The sequence below is a fragment of the Phoca vitulina genome, unplaced genomic scaffold (assembly GCF_004348235.1).
Source record: "Phoca vitulina isolate PV1807 unplaced genomic scaffold, GSC_HSeal_1.0 scaffold32, whole genome shotgun sequence".
In the NCBI taxonomy this organism is placed as follows: domain Eukaryota; kingdom Metazoa; phylum Chordata; class Mammalia; order Carnivora; family Phocidae; genus Phoca; species Phoca vitulina.
Genome location: NW_022589735.1, coordinates 6,576,510 through 6,590,160, shown reverse-complemented (window position 1 = coordinate 6,590,160; position 13,651 = coordinate 6,576,510). Strand labels below are relative to the sequence as shown.

Sequence of the window (13,651 nt, the reverse complement as noted above, 5' to 3'; positions counted from 1 at the left end):
ATTTTGTGTCCAAATAGGCAGCGACTCAAATGATAAAAATTCAAATGCAGCAACCAAGCAGCTGGATGGGAATGCTGCTTCCAGCAAAAAAAGAGAGCAAATAACTGCTAAAATTAGTAAAACAAACAGACTGAAATGTATTTTTACTCTGACAACTCATTTTCCAGACCTGTGATTTTTTTTTTTCTTTAAGGCATATTTCTTCTGAACGTGGAAGGTCCCTGTTTCTCCCTGGCTGGCCGGACCCCACAGGCATCTCAATTGCAGAATGATGACTCCACGTTTGTAAATATGAACATTTCAATCACCATTGGACAAACAATGCTGCATCTCCACGGAGAATGTGCTTTCCTGACAGACCTCAGTTGAGCCCATTTAAATTATTTGGTTAATTTCCTACAGAGTTCAAAGGATTCCTCCCTCTTTTTCTATTTACAGAATACAACTACAATGCCAGAAGGTGCTCATGAGAATTAAGGGAAAGACTGGACGTGAAAAGGTGTCCATTAAGAACTCTTCCAATCTAGGGAATTTATATGAAAGCAGTGAAGTAAGGCTTTGACCCTAAATTAATGTGTGGACAATTGAGAAGCTTTAGTGAAAGCTGGCTCCTGAATGAGAGATCTCTTTGTACGTGAAGCCCAGGTCCCCCATCTCCGTCTGTGGCCCGCACCCTGCCACAATGCCATTGACAAACAGGCCAGCACAGTGAGTGCCCCCCAACCTCCTTCCCAAAAGAGAACAGGATCTCTAATGAAAAATGGAAAATAAAGCTTGTAAGAAGCTTTACGGAGCCAAGCACTAAAGTCACCTTCAGGGGAGAATCCCTTGGGAGTAGATACTGGGGTAGACACTCAGATGTGGAATCTCCGGGTAACAGCTAATACGCACAGTGGACCTTTTTTACCTTCCCGCATTCATGTGTCCTAACTGGGCAGAGCCCCAGTTGTCCTTAGGGGATCCACCTACCCCCCCCATGCCACCTTGACTGCGGGGCTTGGCCTGTGACTTGTGCAGAGCCCAGGAACACGAAGCAGCCCAACGGGCTTATCACGGATTCAGGCGGGGGCACATGACCCCAGCTCGTTCCACCCGAGGGGACCTTAGCAGTGCTGCAGGAAATATCAGATCAGAGGCTCTCTCTCTTCCATAGGATGTGGAGTCATATGTGGGGAGAATGGACTTACCATGTAGGGGAATCAACTAGAAGGGGGTGAAGAGAGCAACCAGGTCCCGTGCCCTATCCCAAGCATGCCTGAAGCCAGCACCCTCACCCCTTCACCCCCTTCCCGACTACCCAGTTACATAAGCCAATAAGGTCCTCTATGTGTTTGAGTTGGTTGGGTTGAGTTTTGCTGTTTGCAACCACATGTCCCCACTGACAGGGTACACCATTAAAAGTCCAAAGGAGACCCTTTGTCAATATAGCCATCCTCTGGAGAAAAGACCCTGAGACTTCACCTCTACCAAAACATTCGGTGAGTTGTTCTCTGGGGCTCCCATACTGGTCTACACTGAGCAAACGCTTTCACACTTGGTTGTTGGCCCATCTGTGAGATGCCTGGCCAGGGGGCCAGCACACCCAGGTGGCCTTTCTGTCTAAAGGACACTTGTACATCTCCTCAGCTGACACATTCATTGATGTGTGTGCTCTGTAAGAGCAGGGACCACACCCTGTCATCACTACACACCCAGTAAACTCCAATCCACCCAAGGAAACTTCCATTGGCATCCAATAAACCCTCGAGAAACCCTAAGAATGGAACTTACTTTCCACAGGAGCTATTTCTCCTTGGGAAGTAGTAATTATCAAACGAGGCTCTCGGACGCTGCTTCAGAAACACTGCAGGGGTGACATGGTAGCTGAGCTGAGAACTCCCCAGAGGCTTCCAGAGACTAAGACGGGTGGGCAATGGCCAGCCTACATGCTCAGGTGAACCGTAGCAGGCACCATTCGACCATGCTGACTGCACTCAGACCCTCCCTCTGTTGACTGCCCCTGAGCCCCCAAAGGCTACGGGTCACTGTCTGGCTCCCACGGAGACAGAGGCCAGTCAGAAGCTGCTCATTTCTGTGGCACACGTTCTCTGACTTCCTGGAGAGCACAAGGCCAGCTAATAATCTTCCCTCATGCGACAGTCAACATTTTGCAAAAAATTTTCTACATGCAGACCCTGAAGCATTTCTTGGAATCCAGTGGCAAGTGGTAGAGTGTGCAGAGAAGCCTGGGGTGGGCTGCCATGCACGGGATCTGACCCTGCCTGCCTGATCTGCAAGCGCCCCCCCCCCGGGCGCTGTGGCTCATTCACTGAGCACAGCACGTACACCCGAGGGTGCACATGAAAGCCCTCACTGCAGCCCCAGGAGACCAACAGACCAACAGCTGGGCAGCAGGGAGCTCCCCAAAGCGAGTGGGACCAGAAGAGAGAGCACCAGCAGGCCTCACTCATTTTGATGAGATGTCTCACCCTGCAGATTATTTCTAGCTTTGGCTCTGTTCCCACTGGAGTAGAGAGATTAAACATTTGTTAAGAGAACAACACTATCTGAAAATAGGACGGCAGGTTTGTTGTTGTTGTTGTTGTTTTAAAGAGAGTTTTAAAAAGATGAATTAATTCTCATGACAAGAAGAGAATTAGAACATAATGGTCAGTTGGACTCTGTACCTCATTTCCTAATAAAGAAAGACTGCTCAGCAGCAATGAGACAAAAGAGACAGAAACAAATGCCTTTTAAGTCACAGATAATTAACCCCAGAGGCTTACTGATAGCACATGAATATTGCTAGGGCAAATGGCTTAGCAAGTTTGAAAAGAGCTTCAGTGTTTATATGGAGAAGACAATTTCAAGGCTTCCTGAAAAGCAGAAACACCCTCCTGGCTGATGGACCGGGTGATGGACGAAGATGCCAATGTCAACCTTCACTGTGGGGCCTCGGAGAAGAGAGGCGAGCCCCCAGGGCAGGGACAGGCCTCAGCAGGCCTCACGGGAGTGCTGTCACCCCCTCTCCGGGCCATGGTGGGCCAGCTCAGCCTGCTGCAGGGCAGGGCTGTCTCGTGAAGGGCTCACCTCATTGTCCCTCTACATTGGCCGTGGTTGGCACCCTTTGGGTGTAATGACTTCTTAGACTACACAACTCTTCCCCACAAGTTCCAGATAGGGACCTTACTCCAAGTGTGCAGTCACAACCCTGAGGAGACTCCGTGACAAGCACAGCTCGGTGCACAGGGGTTCCCTGCCCTGCCCAGACCTACGGAGGCCCTACAGTTTGCCATCGCAACCAGAGATCTAGCTCACCTGCACCAGCAGCTTGTCAGCACCTGTTAGCAGAGGGACCCACAAGTCCCTATAAAGAGCACAGCGGCTCTCTGAGGACGCTCGTTAAGGAGAGTGAGCTTTCCAAGGACGCTGGTGAGAAGAAGCAGCACAGCAGTAAGGATGGGGGGTCCTGGAGCTGTGGGATCCAGAGCCAAACAAGCCGGGAGCCCCTATACCTGTGATTTTGCTTTATGAGAAGTGGCGATGTCACATCGAGTGGGAGGTACCAGGTGTCTAAGGCTTCTTCAGGGCTTGCTGTGTATGAAGAGCACAGGAGGCCAGAGAGAAGGGCCCCGCTCCCTGCTCTCCCAGGGCTCGCCCTACACAGCGGCATGAGAGCTGCCCCTCGCTCGGGCCCTGACCGCCCACACTGAGTCCTGTGGTGCCAAGGCTCTGGGCGACAAGTCACACACGTGTGGTTCCAACGGCAGCACGAGCAGCTGCCCATCGTCAGCCCTGAGCTGTAGCCAGCAAGGTCCTTCTGCTTCCGAATCACTGGGGACAGCCGAAACGGCCCAGGCACTAGCAGGGGACAGTCGCTCACCCAGAGCCTGGTGGACCTTTGATCAAGGATGATCATGTGCAGGGACAGGAATGAGAACTCAGGCTCACTCAGGCTGTCTCAGTCCACCACCAATCATTCTAGGCCCAGGCACTCAGAATTATCTCGGGGGGGGGGCTCGGGAACAGAAGCTTGGGGTGACGCACAGCCTGAGACTCCTCTGGCTAATGCTGTGCATGATCCTTGGCAGAGGCCCTTGTCTTCACTCCCTGAGCTTTATTCCGATGGAGTAATTGAAGGGTTGGTAACTATGATGCTCAGGACAATTCTGGTGGACCCTGGTCACCAGGTCACTTGATGACCTGAGACATTCCTCACTCTAGGTCTAAGGCCAGATCTACACATGCAAGATGGGAAGAACCATAATGGAGACTACCAAGGCCACCAGGCACTGATGCTTCTGCTCATGCTGGGCCGAGGGCTCTCCACACCCAAGCTCTCCCCGCCACATCTCCATGAGGCCATGAGGGGCAATGACAGCATGCTGCTCAGCATCCTTCCTCTGAGGACCAAATCTGTCCCCATTCCCTGCCATTTGAGTGAAGGTGATTTTACAAACCCCCAAGAGACCACGTGATGGCCCTGGCCAATCACAGTGTTCCATCCCCTCCCTGCCACAGTGACCGGCTCAGGGCTTAAGTCCTGATACAAAACCTGGCCAATCAGAGTCCTTGCTGGGACAGGTGTGGGGTCATTCTGAAGGAAACAGTTGTACCCTCTGGGCTGGTGAGCAGTCAGGACGAACTGGGACAGCTTGCAGCCATCCTGCAAGGCTGCACAGGAGAGGTCGACAGGCCAAGAGAGGGAAAGAGAGGCAGGAGGCTTCCATCAGCTGTGCTTGCAGCCAGGGCCACCCTTGGATTCTCAAGTTTCACGAGACTTTCCTGCTTTAGCCAGGGCGAACTGGCTTGCTGACTGTAATCCAGGGTCGGGACTAATGGTCTGTACTATTACAATGCCCCCTTTTTTCCCAATAAGATTGAGAAACATCCCCAAAGTCACCCTGTGAGTACATAGGGAGGGAGGATTCTACTGCCTGCCCATCGGTCATGATCACAACTGGGTAGCAGAGCGCTGTTTTCAACCAGAACACACCAGCCAGCTGTGCCATCCACTTCCCACTCAAGCTGGGGCAAGCAGGTACAATACAGTTTTCCAGCAGCTGAAAAATGGCAGCACTACCCAGAAAGAGCCAATTTCTGTGGCGCTAGAAGTAGAAAGAGACAGATGTCACTCTTACCTTTTTGAGGCCCAGGGACTGTAGGAGAGAACCAGCAAGCTCCCCTGTACTGAGTGAGTGAGGGTGGAATGGGGAAGGAAACGTCATCCCTTCGTCCACATGGCAGTCTTGATCTGAAAGGACCTACCACCCCGGGCAGTGCCAAATGTGGACGGCTCCCTTCTAAATCCCCTGCCTCGGCAGCCATTAAAGAAGTTACCTCAAAAGAAGCTAAGAGTTTATTCATCTGCTTTATGGAAGGGAGTCAGCCACTTCACATTATACCAAGACAGATTATGCAGGCAACTGAGAGAGCCAGAAGACATCTGCTAAACAAAATCAGAATTAATGGTAAACAGAATGCAATTCTTGATAGCCGAAGTTCACCCAGATGCAGAGAACTATAAAGGGGCTATGAGAGGCAGCTGCCAATTAAGGGCTAATTCCAAAGGTTTTCAGAAAGGGAGGCTCTAGTCACACCGCGAGGGACTGGCAGGTCGTGTTTGTTTAGTAGGTTTGCTAAGGAGTCAGAGCTACCCTGGCTGTGTGACTGTCACTCCCTCATTCTTTTTCTGGGAAGACAGCAGCATTCCCGCTCTCAGGTCTCCCTCACATCCTGCCAGAAGCCAGGCCAGGCTGGTCTGGACTAGAACGTGTGAGTGAGCCGTCCCTGGGAGGGTGGATCATGCAATAGGACATCGGTACCCACCCCAAAGCTCACAGCCTCTAATCATAACGCAATTGCAGACATCTGGAATAGTTCCTAGCGCACCCCATGTTCCTAAGAGATGGCTGACAAGGGCTGAATTATCCTGGCCACTTCCTCAGCTCACTCAAGTGTTCTCTCATGGCTGTAATTCAGGGTGATGGAATCAGTTAGAGAAAAGGACTGGTTTGAGCAGATGAATTCTGGCAGCCACAATCAGCACCAGCCCTCAGAGTGGACACGGGAGTGTCTTGGAGAGGTAAGGTTGGCATCTTTGGCTGAAGCCTTAGAAAAAGTTGAAATTAAATTGAAGATGTCTAGAGGGAGGTATAAAAACGCATGCAACGGAAAGCAGATGAAGATGCAACCATCTCTCCTTCCCCACGCAGCTAGCACAAGTGCCCCCAGGGCACAAGGACAACATAGGACTGCACTGAGGGAAGAAGGGCTTGGTCAGCTGGGCAGGCACGTGCCCCTCCCAGAAGGCTTCCTACCAGTCCTGCAGTCCTGCCACACCTACTGGTATGACATATTTCCCTCCAGGTTCCCCTGAGAGCCCTAGCCCTAATCTAACTTGGAATCAAATGACCCCTAGACAGTTTTCTTCCAAGAGTCCCTCTTAGCTCTCTAGCCTTGGCAGTGGGCATGAACGTGCAGAAGAACGTACACAAGAGAGGATCAGTGCACGAAAGGGACATTGGTCCAGAGGGAGTCCTTGTTCCCACAAATCAGCATGGGAAGGAAGGAAGGAGTCTCATGTGTAAGGTGCTCTCTGCTCTCCTCCTGTCATGGGTTGCTGAGGGTCACAGGAGGGAAAGAATGTAAATGCTCTCTGAAAACTCGAGAACTGAGAAGTTATTCTCATTATCACCACGTCACCATTCTGTCCATGCAAAGCCCTTGGAAGTTACTGGTACCGAGTCATAGGCTCATCCTGAGCACTGAGGGAGCACTCCCTCTGCCTGAACTCTCTAGAGCAGGACTTGCAAAGGACACTGCATGGAATGCCAGCCTCGAGATGATCAAACACAACAAAATTAAGATGCCATGGGAAACTAAATTTGGAAAATGCTGCATATTACACCCCCTTTTGAGAGTCATATTTAGCATCTTAAAGGTCTAAGGGGTTCTACAGTAGAAGTCTCAACAACTAGCTCAATATTGAGTCCAGCATCGGCCAAGTGTATCATTTTCCTAGGGCTGCTACAATAAAGTTCCACAAACTGGGTGGTTTAAAACAAGAGAAATTTATTTTCTCACAGTTCTGGAGGTCAGAGGTCAGGGGTCAGAAATCAAGCTGTTGGCAGAGTCATGCTCCCTCTGAGGGCTTTAGAGGATTCTTCCTAGCTTCTGGTGGTTGCCAGGGATGCTGGCATTCCCTGGCTCATAGATCCATCACTCCCCTCTCTACTCCATCATCACAGGGTGCTCTCCGCTCTCCTGTGTTCTCTTCTGCTATTACTTATTGGATTACAGCCCCTCCTAAAAACCTGGATAATCTCATCTTAACTTGATTACACATCTGCCAAGACATGATTTCCAAATAAGGTCACATTCACAGGTTCTGCATTGGGATATCAACATATCTTTCGGGGGGACACATGAAGCTTCTCTGAACATGGAGCACTTCGATCAGTTAGGAATATCCAATGGATATCCACAGAACACTCCTTAAAAAGCGCCTTTCTAGAGCCAAGGCACTCAGTGCCTCACTTGTCTATCACTGGAACAGAATCAGAGTAAAAAGACAAACCACATTTAGCAATGCGTAGCTTGCACTCAATTCAGAAAACAATTGTTGAGCAACTAGAGCCTTGGACTAGGGCCATGAAGAATCTGGAATGAATGAGGGGAGGTTCTCTGTTCTTAGGAAATTACCTGATAGGATGCCTTAACTCCAAAATAAGGTAGGGTAAGCTAAACACGTTAAGAAAGAATTGGGAGGTATGAGGGAGAGGTGGCATTTAATAAAGATTAGGGACAAAGAGCATTCAGGATACATGAACAGTATGATTAAAGCTAGGGACAAGAAAGTGGGCCACAATCTGTGAATCATGACAAAACTAGATCCAAGGCTGGAAATAAGGCAGAGAGCAGGTCCAAGGCACAGAGTACATTCGAGTCACCCTTACAATCTCCAACCCCACTGTGATTTATCCTGGACTCCATTCCCACTGTTAATTTTAGTCCCTCTCACTTCTCATTTCACAGACTTAGTCAACACTTTCCAAAAGTCACGTAGTATGAACTTGTGGCTGGTCATCCATTTGTACCACTGAACCTGGGATACAGAAGCTACTCCTCAGTCAGATGTAGTATGAAAACAAAAAACAGGAAGACATCTTGGATTGTGGGACCCAGAGGCTACCTCCTCCAGACCTCTCCAAAATCTCCTGGGCCTGGTAAACTGCGCAGAAAAATTCAGTGTTACTTATTTGCTCCTCTTTCATTTCCAACTGTAAAATAACCCTAAGTGTTTGTTGAGAGACAATAATGTCTTATTTTTGTCTGTAGGAATAATCGTTTATTGAAATATTTAGAGCATTTCTATTATTTTTACACTTGTACACTCTTCTGGAGAAGATTAACAACCTGGCCATTCAAGCAAGTGAATTCTCAGGCCTGAAAATACTTGGAACCAACCTGTAAGGTCCCACTCCTCCTTCCTTCCTTCTTGCCATGTTATAAGCACTGACATTAAGGCACTAAGCTATTTCAGGAACTCTCAAACACTCAACTTTGACAGAAATAAGCAAGAAAGACATCAGTTCACAATGCGGGGGGAAAAAGTTTATGGGCTGTCAGCACAAATTTGCTGGTACAAACTCAAAGCATGCACTCCCAGTCAGCCAGTTGTGAGAGCTGCTACTTCCAAAGAGGAGAAGGTTATGGGTGAGCAGAGCATAACTCAACCACACCTTTGCTCATCCTCCAACAATGTCAGTCTTCAGTAGATTTGGAGCCGGAGGTCCAATCCAGCCTTTTAAGGTCTCTGAGCAAAAATACACATGATTCTCTCAGACCCCAGCCTTACTATTTAGAGACCTTTCCATAGGTTTATATGTGATTCCATAGGTTAGGTTTATATATGATTCCATAACGCAAATTAATTCTAAACATTCATTCTCGGGGCTACTGACATGAATTAAATAATACTCAAAACCAAATTTCATGCTGACTTTTCTGCTTAAGGCTATTTCTTTCCAATTTACACAGTCATCAATAAGAAACATAGCCTCCTGGCTCTACCCATATCCATCCAATTTCATTTGGTTTTGAGATCGACACAATGCAGCTTACCCTACAGATGCAGTTCAGGAGATGCTGAGCCCAAAACCAGAGACAATGGCAAATGGGAATGGAAACCACAGAGTTTATCCTAAAGCCAGATACGCAGCTCCTCTGAACCCAGGGTTTCAGCCCCATGGGTAGCAGCAAACAACCAAGGGGATTGGTTTAGCAATACAAACAGTATGCAAGGCTTAGGTCTCCAAGCTCTAGAAACATAATTTGATAACATGGCTACTCTAGGTCTTTCATTGCGGTGCTTAAAAGAAGAATTAATCAGGAGCCAAGGATGTATTACATTTAGAGGTCAATGTGGAATTTGCTCACACCTTTAGAACGCCACTCTTTCTGGAGACGACGCTACAGAGAAGTTTGTCATTAAGGCTGAAACCAAAGGCCGGACCCTAGACCAAGAACTCACTTTGATTCCCGACTTCCTCCTCCTAGTCCTGCAATAAAGAGATGATTCGCAAAGAATCCCCAAACCAAAGAAAAGACATCTTATTCGACAGTAGGTATTGCTGAAAGTAAGGGAAACTTCAATTTCTAAGGAAAGGTTTCAGAAATCGCCACCCATGCATACTTACCTCAGAAACCGAAAAACAAATGTGCTAGAGGAACCGGCGGGGAAAATGAACATAATGGAATTGTTGCAAAAGGGACATTAACTGGTTATTTCTATTTCAGCTTAGCCAAAGCTGTAAAAATCTAATCACAAATATTTTTCACAGTGGCATCTTCTCCCAGTTATTGAAATACTTCAAATCATAAACCATTTTTTATTGATGTTGTTTTTGCTGGATGAAACCAAATAATTACTTCAAACTCCACTAATAAATGAGGCTTCTCTCAAGACCACAAACATGATCATGAAGAAGTGAGGTCCCCAGACCTCACTTCGGGTAGTCAAAAGTAGAAGACATAGTTCTCTCAAGCAGTCCTGGCTTTCAATTCTTACAGTCCTTCGAGGCAAGTACCTAATAGTCAGCACCCAGAAAAGGCCACATGAAATTTCAAAGAAAAGGCTGCCTACAGTCTGAAGTTCATCTTAGCTTCAACAAACTACTTCCAAAATGTCAACACTGAGAATGAAATGGATATGAACGCATTTTCCCTACCTTCTCTTCTTGTGACTTCAAAGCTTCTGGACTCCTGCAAGAAAAGAAAGACTTTGGGTTTTTGAAGAATAATTCATATGTACAGATACTTGCAAATATCTCACCTCTGCTAGCCATTTATTCACAAAAAAGATGAACACTTTCATAAGAACATGACATTCAGCAATGTTGGGTCTACTAAAGGCCCAACACACACACACACACACACACACACACACACACACACACACACACACCAGTAAAGATTAAAAAACTTGTTGCTTTGGGGGCTTAATCAAAAAATATATTATTAATCATTCAAGTTGTTTGTTTTTTTTTTTAAGAGAGTGAGGTGGGGAGGGCCAGAGGGAAAGGGAGAAAGAGAATCTTAAGCAGGCTCCATGCCTGGTAGGGAGCCTGACTCGGGACTCGATCTCACAACCCTGAGATCATGACCTGAGCCGAAATCAAGAGTCGGACACTTCAATGACTGTGCCACCCAGGTGCCCCAATCATTCAGTTTTTAACGAACAGAGACAACTCTCATGGTCTTCCTCATGTGGAATCTGGACTGGTACCAAGTGTTAAGGAAGACCCTGGCCCCGACTGATACCACATCTTCCACCTAGACTGTAGGTGCTATAGTGCTTGGAAAAAACACAAGCAGTCAGGAGTCAGAATTATCTGACCTGCAGCAGGTTATGATTTGTGGTGCCATAATGAAGACCACCATTGCTCCTGAGTGGGTCATTGGCATGATCTGGTGATTGACTGTACTCAACTCAGTAGTTTCTAAAGGGTGGGATCTTACAGACAACTTGGACAGCCAGTCCCTGCCATTGGACTAAATTAAGCCCTAGGGTATTTTTTTTTAAATTCAATTCCATCTTCCTGCTTGTGTAGGGCAATAAGCAAAGTGTTTGAGAAGTTATATAAGCAAAACAGACAGAATTCCTACATTGAAAACATTCATAGCTGAAAAAAAGAAAAAAGAAAACATTCATAGTTGAACAGGAGGCTACAGAACAAACACAAATTACTGAGAAGTAAAGGGGTAGTTTTACCTTGAAAAATACCAGTATATTCATATTCAGGCGGATACATAAAGAAAAGGGTTTTTAAAAGAACCTCTGAAAAAGCACTGAAGAATGGGCAGGCTTTCAGACAGGAGTAAGGGAGGGAGCGTACACCAGGAAGAGAGAAAGGCTTAAGAAAAGGCAGGGTGAGAGGAGAGTACAGGGTATGCGCAGGAAGCAGGAAAAGGCCCAGTGAGAAGTAATAGCAGGGAAAGGCTGGAAACATATACTGTGGTTTCACAACGAGTAAAAAGTACCTACAATTCATCATAAATAACCACTTTAGGATACAAAGTCTAATACTGAGAAAAAGTTGAAAAAGCCATGCTAGCAACCAAAGAGGAGAAAATAAAATACCTAATTTGGGCCAACTTCTTGCCATGATGAAAAAGAAGACCATTCAGCACCACCACTTTTGTAGCAAATGGCATTGTCTTTCACACCTTAGTATTCTTGTCTAGCATCCTTTGGGGTCAGAAAGCAAAGGCAATACGAGGGATGAAACTGAGGAGGTACTTAAAAGTGCATCCCCCTTCCCCAAATTACATTCTCTGACTGCCACCTGTAATGAGTCAAAAGCCCAAGTGGAAACCAATGGAAGACACATGCTATAGGCCTGCAGCCCATCAGCACAGCACAGTTAACCAAATGAGCTTCTAGAATGCTGGCTCCTGAAGGGGTACTCACCAGGTCAGGGTTCAGAAGAGGGACCATGGAGAGCACTCAGTGTTATGAGAACTATGTAAGCTGCCAGGCCAGCCCCTCCCACACTGCTCCTCAGCTCTCTGCTGCAGGGGCTGGTACCACATCCATGGAAGCAACTAGTATTTTTGGAGCAGGGGAAATTCATAAGCAGCATAGCAGCTTGCACACCTCAAGAAGAAGACTTTAGGGATGTCTTATTGCAACTGTACAAAACTTAGAAATTAAGGAAAGCTGACATCTGCATAATGTTGTATCTTCTCACCTAACAACATGGTATTTTTCATCATTTGTTCAAGTCTACTTTTATTTCTTTCAGGAGTATTTTATAATTTTCCTGTATGTATTCTTTTTTTTTTTATTTTTTTTTATTTTTTTTAAAGATTTTATTTATTTATTTGACAGAGAGAGACACAGCAAGAGAGGGAACGCAAGCAGAGGGAGTGGGAGAGGGAGAAGCAGGCTTCCCGCAGAGCAGGGAGCCCGATGCGGGGCTCGATCCCAGGACCCTGGGATCATGACCTGCGCCGAAGGCAGACGCTTAACGACTGAGCCACCCAGGCGCCCCTTCCTGTATGTATTCTGAATATTTCCTTTTTGTATATCTTTTGTTATCATAAATAGAATTTCTCTTTCATTTTATCTTCTAACTGCTTTTTATTTGTATGTATGAGTGCAAATGATTTTTATATATGGATTTTTAACCAGCCACTTGACTAAATTTCTTATTGTTTGTAATAGTTATTCCATTGATTCTTTTGGGGTTTCCTTTTATATACTGATGTAATCTTCAAATAGCTATGATTTTATCTCTTTCTTTCTAATTCTTAGGTCTCTCATGTCTTCCTCTTGTCTTACTGCTTCAGCTAATTCCTCAATCTAATGTTAAATGTTGTGGAAATTTGGTGTGTCCATGGGCATATGGTCTTATTTCTGACTTTAAGAAGAAAACTTTAGTGTTTCCCTATTAAAGGGAAACAAAATGCTGGCTTTTGGCCCAAGGTATGTTTATCACATTAATGAAATCCATGCACATTTTATTGAGTCTTTGAAATAAATGGATGTTCTAGTTTGTCCTTCTACTTGTTTATTTATTGACTGTTTCCCTCCACTGGAATGTGAGTTGGGATGGCGCCAGTATCTTCTTCATTCTTGCATCTTCAGTGCTATCCTCAGTGCTGTAAGAGAGCAGCTGCTCAATGCATATTTGTTGAATAAAAAATAAAGTGTGTGTTGAATTTTAGCAAATACTTTGTCTGAATTTAGAGAGATTATCATGATTCTTTTTCTCCTTAGCTCTAGTAGAATTCATGGTATTCACCTATCTCTGTATTTCTGGAATAAGCATTTCTTAATCATGATGCACTTCTTAAAAAATATTGACGGATTCTGTTTGTTATTATTTTAAATATATTTTTTGCATTAATATTCATAAATGAGATTGCTCTATTATTTTTAGGTGCCGTTTTTCCTCAGACTTGGGAATTAAAATGATACCAGCTTCATATAATGAATTCAGAAGTTTTCCTTTTACTATATTCTGAAATAGTTTAATTAAGTGGAATTAAATGATCTTCAAAGGTCTCTTCAACTTTATTTCTCACATATTGATTAAAAGGTGAGGAAATAAAAGGTCAAAAAGGTTAAGCTTATCCAAGTTCTCACATATTGGTCAGTGACCAG

General features: G+C 45.8%; 1 protein-coding gene across 1 annotated transcript in view; it reads right to left on the bottom strand.

Moving 5' to 3' along the window:
• Nucleotides 1–13,651, bottom strand: part of FSTL4 (follistatin like 4) — a 394,520-nt gene that overhangs the window by 336,209 nt on the left and 44,660 nt on the right. The window contains exon 3 of the mRNA XM_032425320.1: nucleotides 10,212–10,245. Within this exon, the coding sequence (XP_032281211.1) occupies nucleotides 10,212–10,245 (34 nt within the window). The remainder of the gene's footprint in view (nucleotides 1–10,211; nucleotides 10,246–13,651) is intronic.